Genomic DNA, 13,439 nt, shown 5'->3' with positions numbered 1-13,439 from the left:
TATTGTAACACCCAGCTCCAACTCAGATCAGCACAAAAGGCCCCCACCAGACTAGATCGAAGCTGACACTAGCTTTGCATAACTGTTTTCCATGACTGGAAAGAACTGCTTCCTTGTTCAGAGTGCAGACTAACGTGACTGGTCCCTGTTGGGAGTTACCTGGCATTTGTCATGGTCTTATTGGGTTGGAGCCATCTGTTGAGCACGTTGGCATTTTTGTGAATGATGAGGGCTGATGGATGGTGATGAGAGTTCAATGAAGGAGAAGGACAAGAGGTGACAGGACATTTTGGACCGACTGCAAAGATGTTTCTAGGTTGTCCGTATGTGTGCTGCTTTAGCGTCTTTGTGCGCGTACATATGTGCACTTCTAAGGGCAAACGTCGATGACAGTGTCAGGGGTGAGTGATAACCGTGGTCTTTTCAACTGTGCAGGGCGGGTCAGACGCATGTGATGGATGGTTAGCAGTCTGGCCCCCTTCTTCACGCCTCTCTCCAGCCCCAGTGTCTGGAGATCTGGGCTGAACGGCTGGGATGCTGGGTGGTTGGGGGTTAACATGGCTGGCTTTTGTTAGACAAAGGTTGCCTGCATTCTAAAAAAGCAAAAAAAAAGAAAAGCTTATTCAGTGATTCATTCTAGGCTAAATTGTATTTAATATAACAATCACTATTAGCTAAACCACTTGAAATTTCTGAATGGAGCTGTCAAGTTATTCAGAAAAGCACCTGGAATTGCTCTTCGGGAGTTTTGACATTGACAGCTAACAGATAAAAACAGCTTCAAATTTACACGGGAAGGCATTTTTCTGGCTTTAATTTGGTTTTACAGCTATTTAGACCCTGTGTACTGCCAAATCGTCAATACCTCTATGAAGGAGGTTATTTTGTTAAAGCTGATATAGAAAACTTCATATATTTTCAAGGACTTTTATATAACACCATAATAGTGTGTACAAATGTGCTTTAGGGACAACTGCAGGATCAAAAAGGGTCACTTACGGCTTATAGTGTTATTTTCCAGCAGTCTAATATAAGCTTAGTGTTGGGAAAACAGCTGTTCAGCCTGAGCAACATAAAGAAAACCAAGTGAAGGTAAAGATAAAGGAGATAAAATGTGATGGTTCATCCAGGCTCATTGTTCTCCATATTTTCTTTGTCCCCTTTGCTTTTCCTTTTTGGTCTTTGTTCCCTTCTTGCACCCTTACCTGTTTTGTCTTTCTTCATTTTTTCATTCATTAGTCATCCCCCATTTTTCCCCTTACACTTTTTTTTAATGTATAGATGTATTGTACACACACAGCTCTGAGACAATTGAGTTTTCTGCACTGGAAGAGGTGATGTTGTTCCTGACACAACCATCCTTTTTTTGAGGGAGGTTGGCTTTCCATGGCCAGGCCTGTGTTTCCCCCCCCCCTGTGTTTGAAGACTCTGTGGACTCTGGTCTTCAGGCCCAGGCAGCGTTACAGAGGGGCAGACAGCAACCAACACCCCAGAGAGAAGCTACAGTAACCTGCCTTGTGTCTTTTCTCATTCTTCAAACACGGGGGAGACAGAGAGAGGGAGAGGGAGAGAGGAGCAACAAAGGCTCATGTGAAAGAGCACAAGGCCTTCACACACCCGCGCTCACTAATTGACGGCTGCAGGGATGTGGGAGAGATAGTGGGAGAGATAAGAAAGCCACCAGAACCGTGCTTACACTTTGCACACAGTACATTCAAATGTCCGTACAACACATGTACACAATCAGATGCACATAGCACAAATGTTGCAAAATCTATTTTTAAAAACCTTCACTCGCCATCCTTCACCTCCCCTGTGACTTTGATGCCGCCATACCTGCAGTCCCTTTGTTCCGCATTCGCACTGTATTGACCAACTTCTGCAGACACGTGCAGAATTTGTTTAATGTCATCGGCATATGCACCCACATGTGGGCACGAGGAGAGAAAGAACCAATTTGCTGCTTTGTCACTGGTTTAGTAATAGCAAACAGAAGGCCTCGGGCCACCATTTAATTGCTTTGACCATGTGCACCAAAGAGGTGCCACACCAATTAATCCCTTTGGTTGCAGAGTGTCCTGTCCCACGCCTGCATCCCCTGGCAGGGCCGTCCCGCAGGGGAGAGGTGGGTGGGGTGGACTGGGTGGAGCGGCACATGGGAACCCTCTACCAACAATGGGTACCAAATCCATACCCTCTGCTCCGCTTCAACACCATCCCCCCCTCAGCATCAATGAATCCCTTTTATCTGTATATTCTAGCTGCTAATGCAAACTGATTGACATTAGTGTGTGATCACTGATTCACTGTGCCAAAGGCTTAATCATATTTGAACTTAGGTGAATATAGAAGCCTTTCAACACAGATTTGTATCTATTGCTGGAAATATGAACATGAAGTATTCAGATTCTTCCGTTTAGTAAAAGTGACACTGACACACTGACTTTATGTAGGTAAAATAAAAAGCTCACTGTGCAGAATGGGTTGTGTTGTCGTTATATATGAAATATTGTGACTGCATTTACATTTAAGTAGTAGTTCAACTTGCCAACTGGGGATAATAGTATTTATATTGGTATGTTAATATTTTTTTCGTGGGCTTAAGATGTAATATTTAAGATCATAGGTTTTCCGCAATGTAAGTTTGAACTGTAGTTTTCTTCTTAAATCAAGTTAAATACGTATAGAAGTGAGCAAATACTCAAGTACAACTAGTTTAACATTGCTTATCTCAGTTACAATCCATCACTAAGACAAAAATAATGACAAAATGACCTAAATCTCCACAGCATCCAGTGGGATTCAAGGGGTGTGGATTTGAAGTGAGTGATAGTTTCCCCTACCCCTTACTATGTCTGCTTACCCATGGGTCCTGAGTCTTTACCCCAACAAAGGACCTGTCACCTCTACCCATCATCGCCTCATCCCCAGGCCCCTCGACGGTGACTGCTGAAGGCAACCTCACCTAGTCTGACCACTGCAGGGAGAGCAGCAGGTGGACAGACAAACCGACAGAGTGTTTCTACATTAGGAGGAAAAAGACAGGAAGAGCGGATTGGAGAGAATTGTTTATTTGCCTCTTTACGTGGGGAGGGAAGCACGGGGAGCAGGGAGGAGGGGGGGAAAAAAAAGGAGTTAAAGAAAGACGAGTGCTGTGGGTGGATGTAGCATCTGGCTGATATGCAGTCGTGTACCGAGGCGATGAGGCGCCTCCAGCCCAGGAGGAAGTAAAGGGGAGTTTGTGTGAGGCCAGCACAGATAGCAAGAGGATCGACACAGACAACAATAGTCCCCCGTAACCCGCAGCACCGACCATTCATGCCGCCGACAGACTCTCTCGACCGTATCGTTCTTTGAACTTTCCCTGACGTCTCACCTACACCTAAAACTTTGCTCATCATTCATTCAGTTTGCGGCAACAAGACAGAAATTAGGCTCCGCGATGAATAAAGAAGAACTGTCACGTACAGGCGAGGCGATCGCTGTGAAGACAGGGCAGGACAATCACTGACCTTTAGTCTTATTTAAAAATCAAAAGGGTGCCACTGCTAGGCCCGTGGGGGACTAAAGGTGGGTTGGCTGAAGAAACCAGGGTTGGCGGGGGGTGTCTGGGTGCTAATCCATGGGACCATCGATGACCCCTGACCCCTCGGGGCATGGGGTTGGGTTCTGCCGAAATGCGTCTGTGAAAGTCAGGCGCTTCAGGCAGGCCAAACCTCTCAAGCCCTCCTCCCAGTAATGATTTATGGGGCAGAGTGCAATCGACACACGCTTAGCCCTAGGGATGAGCCTAAATGGTAGTTTTGACACCACTGAGAGACGAGGTTAAAGGTGATCAATAACAAGCCACTGAAGGAGGGAGAGACAGAAGGACAGACAGAGCGAGGAGAAAGGGAGGCGGAGGCAGCAGCTCTTTTTAATTGGCTTGTGCTCATTACTCGGCTCTTTGTACACCATTGGCTCTTTTGTGCATGTCCCGGCCTTCGGCTCTGGGTCACATATGCGTTGGGATTTTAGGTGTTTTTTTTGTGAAACACTTCTGACCTCAAACTGTAACGCTCTGAAATGACTGCTTTAAAGTTTGACCAACAGCAGAGGACTGAAACATTTTGTGGTGTTCTTGAATCCTACTTCCAATACTTAGACTCGTGTCAGAAAAAACTATTCGATGATTCTGACTTTGACTCTTCAACGACGGTTCACAGTACATGAGATGTGTAGCTTCCCCTTCGATCATAGGTGACCCCTCGTTTTCATTATTTTGAATATGCGCTATTATATTCAAAATAAATATCTGCTCGCACCCTGTTCCCAATGAGTTTCCTTCATCTCTGCACGTCTAACTTTGTCTGCGTGCAAGTTTTTCTCGTGTACCCTCCCGAAGCTTGTAGCGAGGGGAGAATAGTCGTGTGCTCCTCGTACACACACACACACACACACACACACACACACACACACAGTCGTGGAGTATCTCTCAGAAGTGAGCTGATTAGGACTAAGACTGGGGACTGCTTTCCCTAATCATATCGCTGCATCCAAATCATCTGTGTACATTTCTAATTACATGGTGGCATGCGGTGTCCTTGAGCACAGTGGCAGGTCTCCATTTCATCTCTGTGCTGTGTCTATCCCCCCCCACCACCACCCACACACACACACACACTTGCCTTATTTTTCCCTCTCCTCTCCTCGCTCCTCCATCCTTATTTATTTATTTCCATCAGCCTTATCTTTGTTGTTGTTTCGGTTGACTGTGCGCTGAGCAACAGCACTCATTTGCCCACCGATCTTCGTCCTTTGAACCTCGGCATCGCAGGGCAAAGCTGACTGTCTGGGGCAGCGGGATCATCTTTGATGATCTGTTTATTGTCCAGCTCCAATTTGCAGGGGTTTCACAATATAACATCCATTCTATCATGCATAACACCAAGAATCAGTCATGGGTAAAGGACAACGGCAAATAATACTGCTTAGGGTTGAATTACGGGCTTGGTAAACAGTGTACGACCAGGTGGAACTTCATTTTCTAGATCTCGATGTGATCTAACCTTTTCCTAGATTGTCCATATGTCTACAATAAAGCGGCAGACATGATGGTTCAGTTGCCGCTCCTATACATTCTTGAACTCTGAATAGTGTTTTTTTTTTCTCTCCTTTTTTTTTTTTTTTTGAATACATTTGATGGAAGGAAGGCCCTGAACATCTCAGAGTGCTCTAAGGTTAGATGACCTTCCTATTGTTTGCTGGTGTGTGTCTCTTTACTGTGAGGCCTTGTCTTTTCTTTTCCTTCCCTCTTCTCTGCAGTAAACCTTGTTATTGAAGTCAAGAGACATTGCAACGCCTTTTGCTACAGCTGACAAAAGCTTTGCTTGAAGGCAAAGAGCGGGGACAACCTTTAACATGTGACTGCCATGTCTTTTTAGGCACAACAATTAACTTTGCAACCTTGTGCAGTAGTCTAAAAGGCCTCCTCAGCAGCTGTGCTGTGCGATTTCAGGTCCTGAAACGCTAATGCTAAAAAATAATAGCATTCTTATTACTGCTTTGTTTGGTACACAAATACATTTCCTTGGGTTCCTGTGCAACCTTTTGTCAGACATCCTACAAAATGAAGGCAGTTTGCGCAGTACAGATGATTGCATTTATCTTGCCTTTCCCACCGTGTTCTTATCACCTGCTAAGGTTGTCACAATCATTGTTTAATACCACCCAGTTCACTGAATCAGTCGTAATTGCTGCCACTGAATGCCTCTAAAGTATGACTTTCGTCTCATTGTGTGCCACCAACAGTAACATCTATGTGCAGCTGCCTGAAGGCAAGTTCCTGAGATATTAGTTCTCCACTCTCAGAACTGTTAGTCACACTGACAGGCACCTGAGGCGATATAAAATGTCCCTCAAAGCCATGAAAGAGGGAGACGGGCTACTTCTCTTCTTCAAAACCTCTGAGTGAGGAGCAAAGAGATACAGCGGGGAGGGTAGAGTAACTTTCTAAAGCTGCACTTATACCCCTTCGCATATGGGGGCCATACCTCGGAGTAGACATGAAGGGAGAACCCATATAGCTACAAGGTCCAGTATCATAAATAACACAAGACTTCTCCTCTCCCTTCTCCGTCTCCTTCACTTCACTGCTGGAGTGTTTCATATGGTAACTAGGTGTTCACTGTGTGGCCACATTGTTGCCCATCTTTCAAGTGGCTCAGAGGAGGAAACCTTGAGGTAGGGGAAGAGAAGGAATTTTTGATGAAAAAATGCATTATTCTGTTCTTTTTCCAGCCTCCTACCCCCCTTTCTCTGCCACTCACTGTGGGAGAGGAGTATTTATTACATAAACGGTAAGAAGAGGAGAAGAGAACTCGGCTGGAGGAAGAGCTAGTAATAGAGAGTAAGAAAGCTACAGGCTCTTTCACCTGTCAGGTTAAAAATGTGGGTTTGATGGTAGAATAAGCCGCCTCTGCGCTCCTGCTTCAGAGTAATATGTCAGACGTAATATGTTATGATGAGGACACATATTCCTGATGCTCTCTTTATGCAGTGTATGTATAATTCACTGCCAGTCATATTTTAGTGTTGACCCAATAGTGCTTTAACATTACCTACCATAAAGTGAACGAAGATATCAAAAGAAAAACTTTGGTGGGGGGGTTATACTAACACAATGTAAATGATTCACCGACGTCTTTAATGATTTTCGTGAGGCTACCATCTGTTGCATCGAACAAAAAAGTCGTTCCACTGTAGATTAAAGCCCACTTGGCTGTCTTTGTTAATGGTTAAACAATATGCACTAGTCATTTTGATGAGTAGTAAACAAAGGCAGATTTGGAGCTGCCAGGTTCGAGGCCTGCAGGCTACACACCTGTTGGTTTACAGTGAGTACATAATGAATAAAGGCTTTCCTCCTACAATAACCTGATAAGCTCAGAGTTGTAAAGCAGTGACAAGTGATTTATTAAATACCAAAACATTAACAGTATATAAATCCCTTTAAGTGTGTCGGGGTAGAAAGTGGGACCCAAAACCCTACATGCCTCTTTGCCAATAAGTAGCTTGGCTCTCCGTCACCCCACGTCTCCACACGAGGATGATCTGGAATCCCAAGAATCCCAAACCAAGTACATTATTCAGCCGCTTCTATTATTTCCATAATTGCCAGCATTGTAGTGGTGTTTGTAATGTCATTAATAACAGGCGTTGGCGTATAATACGCTTAATGTTATTTATCTGTTGGCAGATAGCTTGATGCTGCTAATCCTCATTCATTTGCTGTGGATCAATGCAAATCCGCTAGCGTGAGTGAAATCCCCTCCCCCTCCCAGAGCCGATGGTTCCTAATGTATTTTCCCACCATTAACCAGCCATAATCCCTGCTAATCATCACTAATCCACATCTCCTGTGTGTGACGATACTTCCCTGATGAAGGAGGCATTGGTGTTCGCGGGCACCGCCGAGGCTGGAGCTCCTCTGCAAGTGCTGCCGAGGGCCCACTCAGAGCAGGAGAGCACACTGCTGAGAGGGGGAAGAGGGGAGGACGAGAGGGAAGAACGGACCGTGGCAATCCGTGGGTCAACTAGCTGGGTTTTGCTGTTTTGTGATGAGTTCTCCTCATGTATTATTGATTTAACGGCATAATGGAGGTTGTGTCCCTCCATACGGTGCAGAATAAAAATTGCATATCATCAAAAAATAACAGTTGGTGTGAGTCACTACAGTCTCTCTTGTCTGGTCAACTGTGGACTCCTTCTGTTCCACCATCTACCACCGCTCTGTAGGCCTCTGTGCGCTGCGTTGCATTTCAGTCCATCTTTAGCCGGTCACTGTTCTGATATCGGGCGGGTTCATGTTTGATCCCTGACTGAATCACATTTAATACTTTCAATAATGGAACCCAATGTCTGCCGGTCTGGCCCTTGTTGCAAAGAAGTAGTCAAAGACAGATTGTGAGCAGGCTAACTGGGCTGTTTGTGCACATTTACTCATGCATTTACAACAGCTTCTATCCATCTGTGTCATAGACTTTAGCCTAAATGAGATTATTTATCAGCTTGATCGCTGACAAAAGAGAATACAACATAATCTCTGTTATTGACTCTTGTGAGGATGATTGGTGTTTGTTTCAAAGCACAAATACAAACAATAAGCTGCTGTTGTTGTTGATCATGATTATATTATCATTGCATTCTTTTTTCTTTTTCTTTTTTTGGTTGCCATTGTGTTCATTTGTGTTCAACTTTGAGGCAGATCTTTGATGTGGCAGTATCTCAGTTTTGCCAGCAGGGGGCGCCTGTGACTCGCTGTTTCCTGGTAATTGGTGTGCTCCTTAACGTGGCCTCCTCTGCCTCAGTTTGACCACCTCAGCCACTGCAAAACCACTTTTTTTTCCCCCTCCACTTACATCACAGCAGCACAAAAGGCCGATTTTCTTTTTTAAAAAAAATCAAATCTGCGTGTTTCTAGTGCGCCCTGTTACTTTGTGTTACTTTGTTGTTTCTCACATCACGGCTGTTTGCATGACGCACACAAAATCCTCTTAAATTAAAAAGCGAATTGCGCAAAATCGAATGGAAATGCTCGCGGATGTGAGGCTTTAAGTGCACGAACGGATTTGGAAAATTCACAACAGCTGAATGAATGTCAGTTTGAACACATTTGGAGTTGAGTTTTGTCAGGAAAGTGAACGAAAGTGTCCAACTTTGCGCTGCGTATTCGGCTTGGATCACTTTTATTGGGAAAGTAGCCTCGTTAGATAGAAATTATGAACTATTAGAAATAACTTGTTCTTGATGAAGTTCTTGGTGAAGCTGTGAGCTTCTCCAATGCACTGCAGAATTGTCTTTTCACTTTTCGCGGTGATTTTTTTTTTCAAATTTGTATAAAAGAAACCGTGTGCGCGATGGAGAGAAAAAAACATATATATATGATGTATATATGAACGCTTACAGTGAATGTCACCACATGCATGCTGCACAAATGTACAAACATCGCTTTGGCCCGTGACTGTACGGAGGACAGAAGGGCCTCACCTTTACATTTAATTTATGATTTAGAGAAATCAGCTGCTTATTTAGATCCTAAATGTCTTTAAAACGAGCTGCCTGTGAATGTGCACCTGTCCTGTGCAACTTTAGGGCCTGTAGCTTATGTTGATCCTATATGTGTTTTTTTCTCTCTCCATCTTTGGGGAGGAAAAAAGGGGGATGATTTTATTTTATTTTGCCTGCAGGCCCTCCTTCACATCAAACATTTGTCACGATTCGCTTTTTAAATGCTGAAAACTGATGGTTTATATATACTGAGGAAAACAGTTGAGATGGTTAACTGAAGATTCTTTTTTTTTTTTTTGCTGTTCGTATAAGAAAACAACAACAACAACAACAACACTAATAACAATCAGAATAACCACTCAATGAAAAGACAGTAATTCCGTATTAATATTGCACAATTTAATACTGCGATTACACAAAGATGTGAACAACGTCACAGACTGTGAACTTAGCAGGGAATGCCTGAGGTAAAATACTGGTGTCTATTCCCCTTAACAGCACATGTACACAGCTTCTGATTTTAAACGATCCCCTGTTACATAACCAATCACTGCTATTTAAAAATGAACACATGGTGTGCTCACCCACTGAACAGCATTAAACTTTATGATCATGTTTTTTTATTATTATTTTATTTTTTTTCAAATCTTGTTTGCTTGGTGATGCCACAATTAGACAGCAACAAAAGGACGAGTGGTTTTTGGATCTTAATGAAGACAAAAGACCATTTCTTGTATATATGTTTTATGTAAGTAATAAAATATTACTATAACATAAATATAAATGTGACTTTGCAGTCTACATTTAGCAATCAACATACAACCAATGTAGTAAACAAAAAGGAGAAAAAACATACTGAAATCCACTGCAACATAACCATTAACAGAGCTAAACAAAAAAGCTCCAAACACTTTTAAGAAATAAATATATATATATAAATGGTCAGATTCATAAATGAAATCATATTAAAATATCTTCTTGGAATTAGTAAGTGTACAAAACTGCCCGGAAAGAAACAAAAACAAAACAATATCTCAGAACAAATACAAGTTTACATATTGGACATATTTACATATCGGAAATAATCCTGGCAACATTTTTCTCTAAAATCTTTTTTTTTTTTTTCTTTTCTCATTATTATTATTTTTTAATTTTTTTTTCCTGAAAAAAAAAAAGTTTCCCTCATCTGTATTGAATAGCACTGCTGTAGGCTTTTTGGACTGGTCCAACATTGAGAAATGACACAACAACGCATGAGATTTTCAGATTTCCTTACAGGTCGTGGGGGTTGGTGGGGTGTGTGGAGGAGGGGAGGAGGGGGGGAACAAAATAAATATATCTAAAGTAAATCCCTTCGTCGCTTTACCCCTTAAGGAATTTCTCCGATTCCAGCGTTTTTTTTGTTTTTGTTTTTATATATATAATACAAATGGATTTCTGGGGACAAAGGAAACGGTGTTGAAACCAGATTAGAACATTTTTAAAAACACAGAGAAACAAAAAAATAAAATAACATAATAAATCATGTATTGGCGTGATATTCCGACATGGGGGGCACTGAAGTTACCTGAGTTATTATTACTTTTCATTTCGTATTTGACCAATCTCTCTTGAAAATGTTTGGAATACAACAGGATAACAGGCAGTAAGCAGTGTGAGCTGACAGCGCTCTGTGGTGATAACCAGGAACCTGTAAACATGGGCTGTAGGCTTCTGTGTTCCAGCCTAATCACATCAGCTACACTCACAATTTTATTAACACACATAAAATTGCGATAATAATATTAACGAAAAGAATAAGTGCTCCATGCAAATAAAACAATTATTTGAAAACAATCAACCCCCTCCCTCCCCTCCCTCCCCATCCCACAAAAAAATAAAGAAAAAAACAAGAAGAAAATAAATCCGTGTTTAGAATTGCCCTTTTAGCGTCTGGTGCTGTTTTGCAAATTTCGACGTGATCAGCTGCAAAGCTTTAATTTTTATTTTTTATTTTTTTTTAAGGCATGCAGTCAGAACTTAGACGTCCTGTTGCATTGGACATTTTCTGAAATGTGTCTGACGTTGTTGTTGTTTTTTTTTTCTTTTCTTCTTTTTTTTTTTTTTAAATGAGTGTTTTCGGGTGCCACAATTTCCATCACTTCTCCACCATCATCTCCCACTGAGTAAACAGGGAAAAAAAAAACAAATTAGAGGCTGCTCTGATGAGTTACAGTACCTATAGCAAAAAATAATAATAATAATAATAATGAAACGAAATCATAGACACTCTGTAGAAAGAGAGAGACACTGAAGTTAAAGTATTTTTTTTTCTCCAAAACCAAAACATCACACTTAATAATATAACAAAGAAAGTATACACTAATATTCAGAAATCTGGTTAATCAGTTTACGCCTGAAAAAGCAAAAAAAGAAATCAAAATGTTCATTCAGTGTAGGCTATTCGTCTCCAGTGTTGTTCATTTTTCAGGCAACCACCTCTTTCTGGTGAGCGCCAACAGTTCATGGTACACCAGGAGGAGATGGGCTCAGTTGCCACATTTAATTTACTCCCCATTTGGAACAGCCATGGGATAATCAAATTTACTTTTATATGCATGTCTCCTCCATATAATTTTGGTAAATAAAGATCTTTGTTTCACTTTAAATGCGCACGGAATCAGTAATAAGCGAATATTTTTTTGTCTTTTTCTTCATTTTTTTTTCTTCTTCTTCCTTTCCTTAACATTTGCCCCTCTTCCCTCATCTATTTGTTGGACATGACGATCTCCGAACACTAAAGGCAAAAACTGATCTGTTCAACTTTTCCATGTCTCTTTTCTCTCAGGAAAACAAAAGCCAAACTTAAATACTGTAAACTCCATAGTCCCTTTTTCCCTTTTTCTATCCCCCCACGGAAATGCTCGAATTGTTCATGAAAACAGTCACTGCACAGGACTCTGTAGTGTGCGGTGTAGAGGAGGGGTCTCTGCTTGGGAATATACGTCCTCCATATTCGGGTGAGGGACCCCCACTGGTGTCATTCTTTTCTCTTTTTGTCTTCTGTTGCAAAACCAAACACGGACAACCTCTTTTTCCAACTGCAGAGTGCCGGCTAAAGTGCTGATTTCATGAGCAGATGGCTTTGGGCATTTTAAGAAATGATTTTCCAGCGCCCCTTTCACCCCCACTTCAATGGAGGTCCTCTTCTTTCGTTTCCTGCCCTGCGCAGCAATCTTGTCCAAATTGGTGGGACTGCCCGTGTTTGAGTCTGTCTCCTCCAGCCACTTGTTAAGGAGCGGCTTAAGTTTGCACATGTTCTTGAAGCTGAGCTGCAGCGCCTCAAACCTGCAGATAGTGGTCTGAGAAAAGACGTTTCCATAGAGGGTGCCCAAGGCCAAGCCCACATCCGCCTGCGTAAAGCCCAGTTTGATCCGCCGCTGCTTGAACTGCTTGGCGAACTGCTCCAAGTCGTCGGAGCTGGGCGCGTCCTCGTCCGAGTGGTCCTGGTGGTGGCTGAAAGCCTGCTGGGGCGACTCCATCTGGTTGTCGTGGCTGCCCGAATCGTCGTGGAGTGGGTCCCGCATGCCATGGTGCAGGGAGCCGGGCTGGGGACTCAGCATTGCGTTGAGGTTTGTGTATCCAGGCTGGGAGTAGACCAGCGACTGGTGGCCGTTGGATGCTGGGGACAGCGGGGACAAGTGGTGCGTTGTGGTGGGCGCCCACGAACCATGGTGACCGCTCTGCGTCTGCTGGTGCACCAGGTGAGATCTGTGGTGGAAGCCGCTGCTCAGGTCCTCCCTGCTCGCCTGCACGCTGGCTTTGTGCTCCTGCTGTCCGATGTGGGTGCCGCTGGACCAGTCGGTGTTGGAGGTGGGCAGCCACTGGTGGTGCGTCAGGCTCATCGGGTGTCCCGTGTTGGTCGCCGCAAGACCTTGCAAGTACTCGTGGTGCATCATTTTCTGCACCTCTCTGTAGGTCGTCCCCTGGTGCATCCTATCCGAATCCGGATGCATGAGCGGGTTAGACGGTAAGGAGTTATTCCTCGGAATATACTGAGCTGTTGTCGCCATGGCTCCTACTTCGAAAACTGACGCGCACTTCGGAGGTCTCCAGGCTTTAGAGCCAAAACGCAACAACCTGCTCTGGGAGGTCTTGGAGGAGAGCGAGGACACGCCTCCCCTCCGCTTGTATTGGCTCCTCTCCGATTCGAGCCCACTAGGGACATATTCATAGGCGCAGGGTTTCAGAGCATGGTGCAGCGCATTTTTCGCACACGATGGATAGAGCTCCGATCTTACATATCTTACACACAAAAAAACATATGTTCTGTTTATTAAACGTCTCTTTGAGTTTTTAACAGTGCGCCTCTGACTTGGTTCACCTGCTCACAGATCATGTCCATCCATTAG

The 13,439-nt window shown here is 43.3% G+C and overlaps 1 protein-coding gene across 1 annotated transcript; it reads right to left on the bottom strand.

Annotated features, from left to right (window-relative positions):
* Positions 1-9,775: 9,775 nt before the first annotated feature.
* Positions 9,776-13,141, bottom strand: pou3f1 (POU class 3 homeobox 1). The gene has a single exon (XM_008291892.1). The coding sequence runs from the start codon at positions 13,098-13,100 to the stop codon at positions 11,973-11,975; it is 1,128 nt and encodes a 375-aa protein (XP_008290114.1). The 5' UTR covers positions 13,101-13,141; the 3' UTR covers positions 9,776-11,972.
* Between the last annotated feature and the right edge of the window lie 298 nt (positions 13,142-13,439).

Source organism: Stegastes partitus, unplaced genomic scaffold (genome assembly GCF_000690725.1).
Source record: "Stegastes partitus isolate 25-593 unplaced genomic scaffold, Stegastes_partitus-1.0.2 Scaffold768, whole genome shotgun sequence".
In the NCBI taxonomy this organism is placed as follows: domain Eukaryota; kingdom Metazoa; phylum Chordata; class Actinopteri; family Pomacentridae; genus Stegastes; species Stegastes partitus.
This window is presented reverse-complemented; position numbering and strand designations above follow the sequence as displayed.

Excerpts from the sequence above, each read along its gene's own strand:
- pou3f1 (XM_008291892.1), bottom strand. The coding sequence starts at position 13,100 with ATGGCGACAACAGCTCAGTATATTCCGAGGAATAACTCCTTACCGTCT.